Genomic DNA, 10,641 nt, shown 5'->3' with positions numbered 1-10,641 from the left:
AGACACTCACAGCAGTGGTGCACACAAAGGTAAAACTGCCTTCACTTTCAGCAATTGCAACCAGGCAGTGGTCTAACAGGCACCAGCCTGCAGATTGCTTTTAATGCTTCAGCAATTGAAATAACTCAAAATGCCACAATTACATCCTATTAAAATTTGATATTTTGGCTGTATTTTAATTAAATATTAATTTATCTGACTTGTTGTTGAGGTAATTACAATTGGAGCACAGGAAAGCTCAGAACACTGGGTGTAACACATCCCTGCTGGATGCTGCTTGATTCATTTCTCCAGTCCCCCCACTACTAAAGTGATGCTGGTGTGGTAAAACTGCAGGCATTGCCCCAGCAAACTGCTGGCAAAATTGCGTTCACATGCTAATCTGCCTTTAAGTTTTTGGGTAACTGTTGCTTAAAGATCTGCTGGTGTGCTTGTTTAATGGGCAAACATGCCTTGCTGCATTGACTGTCTGTCTCGGATAGACTTAAAATCTCTCACCTGAGGACATTCCATCTCTGTGTTGTTCTGGGGTTGCAGCATCCCTGCACAGCCAAGAGGGAATGACACACCTCGTAGGTATTTGTCAGCTCCTGACAGCTCCAGAGCATGAGCTCAGAGAGTGGGTAAAAGCCAAAAGCAGGAGGCCTGGGACTCGAAGAAAAATGAGGGAGAGACAAAACAGTCAATAGCAACTTCATAGGCACAAAGAAATGAAAGCATATTTTGTTACAGCAACTTAGAATCAGTGAATCGTTGGAGCTGGAAGGGACCCTTAAAGGCCATCTGGTCCAAATCCCTGCACTGAGCAGGGACACCCACAGCTCCATCAGTGCTCAGAGCCCATCCAGACTGGCCTTGAGTGTCTGCAGCCATCCACCTGTACCCCCAACTTCACCAATACACTTCCATTACAACGCCCAAAGTCTCGGTGGCCTCTGGGAGCTCCTTCCCACGAAGAATTTCTGACAATTTTCTTTGCCTGGAGAGAAATAGAGACCAAGCCAGGTGCAATTCTCATGTCAGCATACCGTGACACAGGGAGGAAACCTGCCCAAGAGACATCTGCATCTTTCTTACATGATGGATGCCACATTTGGAACACCGAGTTACCATCATTTGCCTGCCAGAACACCAAACACTCCTCATTAAAAGCTAAATAATACTTACGCAGAGCTACTTGTGGTTTGCTTTTCTTCTTTGAAGAACACAAAAGGCAGAACAAACAGAAGACATCACTGTACCTGAGCTGAGATGTGAGCACTGATCCAGGGCCCACAGAGGGTAATCCTGAGGCACTATTGTGGGTAATGGCTACAATTCAGCATAGCAAAGCTGCTATGAGAGCGAGGTGATGGTGGTTAACTCTTCAAACTGAAGCAATTTTTAAAACATCATTTTCAAAAGATGTTCCTGGAGGAAGGAAGGAGAAGCGGGGGAAGACAGCTGCTTTTCAGCATTATTTTGTTTAGCATGGTAGAAACGTTGGGTTATCTGCACTAATTGCTATGGCTGAAACAACCACAGGCTATGATCTGAGAGGGGGAGGAGAAACAAAGATCGTTATCTCCATTTCTCGCTGTTATTTTAACTTTGGTCAGATATATTTTTGATCAGGATACGTTTTAATTGGTGAAATAGGAAAGAAAAAGAGGGCATGTCCATTTATTTATTTTCCAATAGACCATGAAAAAAAAAAAAAAGAGAAAAAAAAAAGAGTGATTAAACCAACAATCTTTCTTTAATAAATTAATAGCAGCATCACAAAACCCTGATGTGAATGACCCAATGGAAGTTGGGTAAGAGACAGTGTTTAATCATTCCCAAAAATGTTATCAGCCCCTGGCAGGGAGATAACACAGGCTATAAGGCAGTCCCCTTGTCTGGTTATCTGGAGAAGAACATCCATCAGAACGGGTCCAGCTGTGTAGCAACGCTCGACATATTTACAGTCCCAGTGCTGAATTATTTTAAAAACATTTATAAAAACTCTGTAAACTCTCAGTTCAGGTCTTGTTATTTACATCCAACAGAGCGGGTGCCCTTTTTGCCCATACAACAGAACTGGCAGAGGTAAGACGTGAAGGCTCCTATGCAAAGAGAACACCTTTGTGTGGTACAAGTTGGAGGATGCTGTGGCCAATGAGCTACTCACACGAGTGCTAGAAGCTACTGAAATACAACTTATTGCTAAATGCTTTCCATGTCTGGTTGACTTCTATCCATACATGCATATATATATGTACACGCACATATATACACACAGACAAATATATGGCTGTAAAAGATGAGCTGTGAATTCACCCAAGGAAAAAAATAAAAGTAGAATTTTGAAAGCAATGCGATCTTTGTGATTTTTCTGTACCACTTGAGATATCCACATCTGACACAGAACAAAGGGCAGTCATTGAAGGCACAAGTCTGTGTCTCTGGACAGTGCTTTTCCTGTGGGCTTTCTGGACAGGCAGGGTGCATTCTCAAGCATTCAACCAGCACCATCATCAGCAGACCAGCACACACACACCATGCACCTTGCTCAGATACCTCGCCTGCCTGCATGGAAGTACTACGGATTTTGCACAGGACGGAATGAAGGACAAGAGAGAGCCACCAGCTTCACTGAATCAAGCTTGACACAAACCAGCAGCAGATGCAACCTGCCTCAGCCAGGTATTGCTGTGTACAGCAAAGCAATAGCGCTACACTGCATCAGTGTGCTTTCAGAATGTTGTGTTTCTCCTTCACTTGGGTTCTGGAGGGGATGAGCACAGCAAGCTTAGAGTGCAAGCAGTTCACATCAGTAAAATGCAACTTATCCCTGCCTCATGTACGCTTCTTGTTCTGAGGAATTTCATGGGCAGAGGCTGTTAGCAGTGCTAAATACATCCACGTTAGATGGATGACTGCAGCATTTGTGTGTTAGTTAATGAAGATGTAAAAACATTACAGGTTAGATCTGGCATCGCACAGCACCCTGCACAAGGCAAACTGCACAAGTGGCATCGCCCACAGGCACTGTGCCAGAAGGACGTGTTGGTGCCTTTCAGGGTTTGTCTACACAGGAGCACAGAGAGGAATTAATTCCAATTGCTTATGGTGTGAATTAAAAGCAGATTACTTCAATTGCATTAAAACATGATGTGGATGTTTTCATTAAGATATAAGTGGCTTTAACATGATATAGGATCATTTACTTTGGGAGTGAAATTGAGTAAATCAAACTGAACAGATAATCCAGATTAATCTTCCATAGAGACGTGTTCCAAGTTGTAATTCCTTGTCTGCTTCCTTTCTGTCTCTGATCATAGTTTGTTATTAAACTATAGCAAACTGTTCCAGCCACACACCCTGTTCAGCTCTGCACACCCGTCCCAAGTCTGGGGAAAAAAGGGATCCTCATTTATGCCTCTCTTCTGAGCATCCTCTGGGGAAGAGCATCCCTCATCCCGCAGCCTCCTCCCGACCTGTGCCGAGAGCATGGCACATTTTGCTCTACATCCAATGCATTCTTTTACCCCCAGCACTGCACATCCCTGTCTCTGGAAAAATAAATGCAAAACAAGCTAACGACTAAAGAAGTGAGGGGATGGAGAAGGTGAGCTCTCAAAAGCCAGAGCTCTCCTCTCCAGGTCAACCAATGACCTGATCATCCAAATGGTCCTTTGAAGGCAGTGCCAGCCATTCTGAGTACTGCTTCCCCCATCCTGGAGTACATGGGAGTCTACAAGAACAAGAGAGGGCATTTTACAAATCTGACACCCTTCATTTTTAAAATGGTTAAAGCAGATAACAAGTTGGCTCTCTTTCCCATGCTTCCCCTCCAAGTTTGCAAGCGATCCCAACACCACACCAGAAACACATTCCCAACCTAGGATCAAACTGGTGAATGGAGAGGAAGCAGCAGGATGGTCCCTAGAAGTGAAATGCTGCCCCAGGATGCAAGCGAGCCACGACTCTTACCACGACACACCTGGACAGCTGCCTACAGCTCTCGTGCTGTCTCTGCCAGGTTTCTGTACACTCTTTACACGGCACAAATAGGGGTGAGGATTTAAAGTATATATTTACTGTCAACTTGAAAAAGAAAGTTATACTGACCAAGTCTAATAGCATGTATTTGATATATAACTATTAACGTGCCATTCTGGACTCCAGCAAATGCCACCTGAGATAAATATTCAGCATTTTTGTTCATGCACTGGAAGAAGAATTCAAACATTTTGTCCATGACATATGCAAAGTAACTAGATCTGATCTAGTATTAACAGTAAATATAGAACCTTAAACTTCACTGCAGAATATTAATATATATGATTTTAAGTACTGGACTGGAAAGACAAATCTCTTTTTTTTTTTTTCTCCTTAAAAAAAATCTTTGTTCAGAATGCAGTATTTACATCGTCCATTGACCAACGCTTACATTTTTATACAATGTGTTTTGGCCACAGATGGCCCGTAGTCGAAGGTGCGTGAGCCACCTTTACACACAGCTCACTCTTTCGCTCACAACATTACAGCTGTTTATGGAGAGCTCTGAGGTCCCCGGTTGCATTTCAAGGCCCTCCTCAGCTTCATCTAGTTCCATGCTGTTGAGCTCATTGCCATTTCGATAACTAGTTAAAGTCAGATCTTTCCCGTATAAAGCTGTCGAAGCAACATTCAGGCACTGATTCTGTCGCAGTGCTGATTTTTTGCTGGTCTTGTATTGGCAGCGGATATAACTGGAGAAAGCCCTGCGGTAGGTTTTATTGAAGAGTGTGTATACGAGGGGATTAACCCCTGAGCAAACATACCCCACCCAAACAAACACGTCGAGGAGCTCGCTCAAGAGGTCTTTATCGCAGGCTTCCTTGCAAAGGACGGACATGACGTTGGTGATGAAGAATGGGCACCACATGATGAGAAACAAAAAGAAAACGATGCCCAGGACCTTGGAGGCTCTTCGCTCATTGTTGATGGACTGCATAGTTCCTTTCCGAAAAAGCACTGCCTCCTTACTCACAGGAGAGTTCAAATGCGATGCCCCTTCGTGGTTGTGAAGCATCGAAATGTGCTCTGTGTTGTTTTCTTTCTTGAGGCAGTTCACGCTGCTTCTCCTCTGCTTGGGCACCTCTCCACACATGAACACTGTGGCCTGTCTCTGCAGCACCTGGACGGTCAGGCAATATGTGATCACCATGATGATGAGAGGGATGAAGAACGCCATGAAAGACCCAATGAGGACAAAGTTCTCATCATTGAGGACGCAGGTCCCATTGATGAACACTCTGGAGTCATCCTGCAAACCAATGACTGGAATGGGCATAGATATCCCTAGAAGAACAAGAACGAAAAAGACATGGTCAACAGGACAGACAGGGCTCCAAAGAGGGAGCACAGAAGGTGCACATCCTGCATGCATTTAGCTCACTGCCTAAGACTGCCTGAAAGAGAAGTTATTACTTCCACGTGGAAGATAAAACCTCATGTAACAACACTCCACAGACTGCAGCTCCAGGGTGTGAGCACCCTTCACTGGGAGCAATTACAACTTCGCTGTGCTCCACAGCAACACAGCAAAACCAACACAACTGCTCTGTCAAGCACTTTTTCTAGTCTTCGTTGGTGTAGAAATGACAGTCATCCCATTGCTGTGTCACAGCCGGACGCTGCTCTGGGGGCTTTTGAAATCACGGGCACAGAGTAGATATTAGTGAATATTACAAAAGAAAATGATCAAAAGGCAAAAGAATGAAGAATTGGAAACACGTTTGGTTAAGACATTAAAATAATCCTGATAGAAAAATGGCTACTTTTACCACGGCAACATGGACATCTGAAAGAAAAGCTCCCAGCTTTCTGGGTCCTTATTGCGGTGCAAGCAGAGAGTGATCCCTGCATGCCCTGCCTGCCCAGACATTCATCCACAAACAGCATGAAACTGATAAGCACTACAAGCAACCCTACTTCAAATTCCTACCAAAGGCGCAGCTGGTTTGTCCTGGATTTCAGGACATCAGGCAGACCTGGAGCAGCAGCAGGAGTCCTGCCCAGAGGGTCTCTGCAGACAGCTGTGTCCATGCTGCTGAACTCTTTGGCACGTGGGATCTCAGTCCCACATCGGAAGAGACTTGAAGCCTTCCAAGGAAATCTGTCTACACATAGCCAGAAGCAACAACAAAATGTTTTGGAATCTCTTTACCTATGTACATGTCAGAAGAGACACGGTGGGCCAGATCTAGCTAGATCATCATGGCTCAGAATGAGCAGAAAGGAGCAGCAGAATGGCTCTTGTTCCCCCATTGCTTCTCCCATAGCTCCTGCCTGGCCACGGGCTCTCCTTCTACACATATCTGTAGGGCTGGCCATGCTCTTCCTTCTCCCCAACAATAACTGATGTTGAGGTCACTGCTGTGTCTGGCTGGCTTTTTTTGGATAGCTGTGAGCAGCACATGTCTTAGAGCTATTCCTCTGAGAGTCTGAATTTCTAAAGAGAGAGAGAGTAACATGCTAAAGATATTAACCAGGGCATTTTTCCCATTCCAGCTAAGTGTTTTCCAAGATTCTGAAGAATACATCTGCAATCTGTCATTACCATATAATTACCATTTGCCAGTAAGTCAGTGAAGGAATTTCTTCTCGAAAAGTAATGAATATAAATGCCTCCTGTGATTACAGCATGCGCTCCTTAACCCAAGTGATAATCCCACTACTGCTTATCAGCTTACCCTTAGCAAGGTACTTGCTTCCTCTCTAACATATCTTTTAACTTGCCTGTACCAAGTCTGTAACTGAAATAACCTTCAGCCAATCATGACACTGACTCTTCATTGTTAAATGCCTCTTTCTGATGCTTTGGCTCCATCAAATACCAGACATCCCAAAAACGGTGGGAGGTGGACCAAACAGCCTTTGCACAAAGAAAAAATCTGATTTAAATCAATGACATTATGCTGGGATTGTATTTACATGTGTAGCTTTATACTTTAGAGTCTTGTAAAACACATATCCCTTGAAACAAACCACAGAAAGGAATACAGGCTTATTCATGAAGTATTCATCATGGAATTTAGTGTTATTGCTTTCATCAAAGGAAATGAGATGAGGTTTCACCTCACGGCCACACACAAAGTACGTTCAGGAAGAATGATCTAGTTCTGGGGTATGATGAGTATATATACAAGTCAGGAGTGCTGATGGCATTCTAAATCTCTGTGTGAGCATGAGATTCCCCAGCACTGACCACAGGGAACAAGGAGGTAGCAGTGGTAATGGGAAAATGCCTGCCACCTCCTTCATAACAAAGTGGGATTTAAAATAGAGAAAGCACAGAAAAGAGTGATCACCAGGTCTTTGCTTGCTCCTTCCTCCTATCCAGGCAAATCCCATTATTAAACAGCAGGAGGAGGAAAGATGCCCTCCAAGGAGCTTGCCAACTTGTATTCATTCAGCTGCCGGCTATCCTACAGCACTACTGATGAACAGGCAGCATTCATCTCATCTCAAATGCCTCACACTTCTCCTTTGCAGCTCATTTTGTTACAGCAGGTACATGTTTTAATCATAGCTTCATAAATTGAACTCTTTAATATGAGCCTTATCACTGATTCACCCCACAATCTATCCCCAGGGGGAACCGAGTCTGTTGGGCAATGGGAGCAACTCTACACCCCCAGCAGAGAGAAGTGAAGGGCTGTGAAGGTCTCAGATACCCCAGAGAGGTTTCCTTCTGTGGGAGGGTTCCTACAACATCACAGCTGCCACAATCCCAAATGCACAAATCTCCTTGCAGCCACAGCTCACAGCCTGACCTTGGTTTTAATAGCTTACCCCGATCACCGTGTGCTGCGTATACCAGTAAGCATCCCTGTGGCATCTGAACGAAGGTAAGCAGGAGTCCCTGCCTTGTTTCAATTCAGCTGTTGGAACGAGCACAGAGAAGGCATTATACTCCTCTTGAACCGAATCACCCACAGTACTAATGCTGTAGCTGCCACCGTTCGCAGTTTAAGAACAGAGATCATCTGCTCAGAGGGCAGCCAACCTCACTCCTCCAGCACAGGGGCTGAGCCAACCACTGCTCAGCTCTGAGCCCTGCTGCAGAACGTCCCCCAGACCTCATCCTTGCACCAAGCTGGCACACTAATCACCATCCTTACAGCAGTTCTACCATTGCTGCTTCTTGTCATCATCAGAACTGTTCTCAAGCCAGCAGAGTAGCTCATCAAACAGGGCCAAGACAATGCTGCAGACACAGAGTAACAGATGCTCTCCACAGATTCACAATTAATAAAACAAAACCCAAATGATTACCAATATGGCTTTGTAAAACATTTCCTCAACGTGTTCCAGAAAAAGCCAGGTAAAAAATCTGAATGTATAACTGACAGTCATGAAATGTAGGAGTAAATGAAAAACAATACTGTGTTTGTGTTCAATAACTTGTTTTCTTTCATGAAAGCCTATGAGACTGATGGAGATTACTGGAAAGGTGGAGTTTTTCATGGCTTTTTTCCGCTAAGAAAGGAAATAATTCTCATTCTGTTTCACAACATTCTTGTATGAGAAGAGATTTGATTTCCTTCAGGGATAACAATCTCAGTAAAGGAAACATGAGCCCGCTGTTTACTTTGCCTTTCCACATGTGGGATTCTCAGTGTTGAACAAAAGTGGAGAAATGTTTTTCTGCTCATACCTGGGGGTGCTGGGAGCCCTTCCTGTGTCAGAAATGGATCCAAAGCCTGCTATGAATGATGGTGAGGGCTCTGCTAACGCAGGTGGGCTTTGGCCCTCACCATCACCCTCTTGGCATTTGTACACGATGAAAAGATATCATAGAATATCACAGAATCACCCAGGTTGAAAAGGAGCACAATGCTCATCCAATTCCAACCCCCTGCTATGTGCAGGGTCACCAACCAGCAGACCAGGCTGCCCAGAGCCACATCCAGCCTGGCCTTGAATGCCTCCAGAGATGGGGCATCCACAGCCTCCTTTGGGCAACCTGTTCCAGTGCCTCATCATCCTCTGTGAAAAACTTCCTCCTAAGATCTAACCAAAGCCTCCCTGTCTCAGTTTAAAACCATTCCCCTTGTCCCATCACCATCCACCCTCGTAAACAGCCATTCCCTCTCCTGTTTATACGCTCCCTTCAAGTACTGGAAGGCCACAATGAGGTCTGCCCAGAGCCTTCTCTGCTCCAAGCTAAACAAGCCCAGTTCCCTCTTTCACAGGAGAGGTGCTCCAGCTCTCTGATCATCTTAGTGGCCCTCCTCTGGACTCATTCCGAGAGCTCTGCATCTTTCTTGTACTGAGGGCCCCAGGTCTGGACTGCAGGTGAAACAGAGAGAAAGAGATGTGTGCCAGGCATACAGCCTATGGCTGTCACAACAGCTGCCTATGCTGCAAAGGCAAGAACACTGCTGTCCATGATAAATGCTGCCTGTTTAAGTCCATTTCTTTGCCCTCATACTTATTAGTAGGTTGACCTGAATGTTAGCAGCTGCTGTAACCCTGCATTAGTATTAAAGAACTGACTCTCCAAAGACTTTCAGAAAAAAAGAACACTAAAATAATTCTGTTTGGTTTCTTAACTGAAGTGTCTTGCAAAATGCCTGCATGCTTCTCTAATAATAACTAACAGACAGTGAGCAGCACAAACCCCAGCAGACAGCAGCCTCTTGACTTGCATTAAGAAAGAAAAGGCACTGGTTTTCAGGAAGCAAGCTCTTCAGCAGCAAATTGAAGGATGTCATCTTTTGAAGCATTCAAAAACATACAAATTCCATATTCCCCATATGTCAGCAGACTAATTGCAGTGCATTTCATGTGCTAATGCAGCAACAACGCACCTTCAGGGATGGATTAGGCCTGATTTTATCAAAGTGTTCTAACAGAACAATGGTGCCAGCCCTGTGTTGGTTTAAAGGCAAAGATAAAAGAGGGCAGAACTTCGAAGGATCTCCCTGCCTGCAAAGAGCACAACTGCAAACAGAGGAAAGCAATTACTGCCTGTGCCTGAGCAAGCTGCTGACCTTTACTTAAACCTTGTAAGAGCGCTGAACAACCCAAGCCCAGAAGGAAAACTAGTAAATGACAGTAGAAGACAAAAGAAATAAATGACTTTCCCACCTGCCCCTCTATTTTGCTAAGTTAGTTCTCTTGCTTCGCTAAAATCACACAGCAATTCCTGACCTCATGCCCAGGAGCAGCAACCTCAAGTAGGACACAGCAGTGTCTCCCTTTTGCCCAGGAGTGCATCTGCTAGGATGGTCAATCCATCTTCTGCACAAAACACAGACTGTCACCACCTGCTGCTCTCTATGGTAAAATATTTCACTGGGGTTTGATGTCAAAATCAAACTAAGTTCAGCGTCCATAAAGAAATGCCAAGGCAGTTCCCTTGCTACAAACTCAGCTTTTCAACTGCTATGGTCTTCATCACCCCAATAACTGCTGCTGATGTGCCAGAGAGATTGATGCTCCCTTGGGAATCAAGCTACAGCAGCTCAGGCAGAAGAATGGCTTCAGAGAAAACAACCTTGTAGACAATTTAAACAGATGGGAAACGAAGGCAGAAGAAGCCTTAGTGCTGCATTCTAAGCCATAAAGCAAGGTAATGACCAAGGGATAGGCCACAAATAGAACAATCCTGCTTAGTAAGAA

General features: G+C 44.6%; 1 protein-coding gene across 1 annotated transcript in view; it reads right to left on the bottom strand.

Annotated features, from left to right (window-relative positions):
* Positions 1 to 4,361: 4,361 nt before the first annotated feature.
* HTR2C (5-hydroxytryptamine receptor 2C) overlaps positions 4,362 to 10,641 on the bottom strand; it is a 31,310-nt gene continuing 25,030 nt past the window's right edge. Inside the window, exon 3 of the mRNA XM_042825283.1 lies at positions 4,362 to 5,310. Coding sequence (XP_042681217.1) covers positions 4,478 to 5,310 — 833 coding nt within the window. The 3' untranslated portion in view covers positions 4,362 to 4,477. The remainder of the gene's footprint in view (positions 5,311 to 10,641) is intronic.

This window comes from Centrocercus urophasianus, unplaced genomic scaffold (genome assembly GCF_019232065.1).
Source record: "Centrocercus urophasianus isolate 14NV4802_14NV808 unplaced genomic scaffold, USGS_Curo_1.0 seq_24, whole genome shotgun sequence".
Lineage (NCBI taxonomy): Eukaryota > Metazoa > Chordata > Aves > Galliformes > Phasianidae > Centrocercus > Centrocercus urophasianus.
This window is presented reverse-complemented; position numbering and strand designations above follow the sequence as displayed.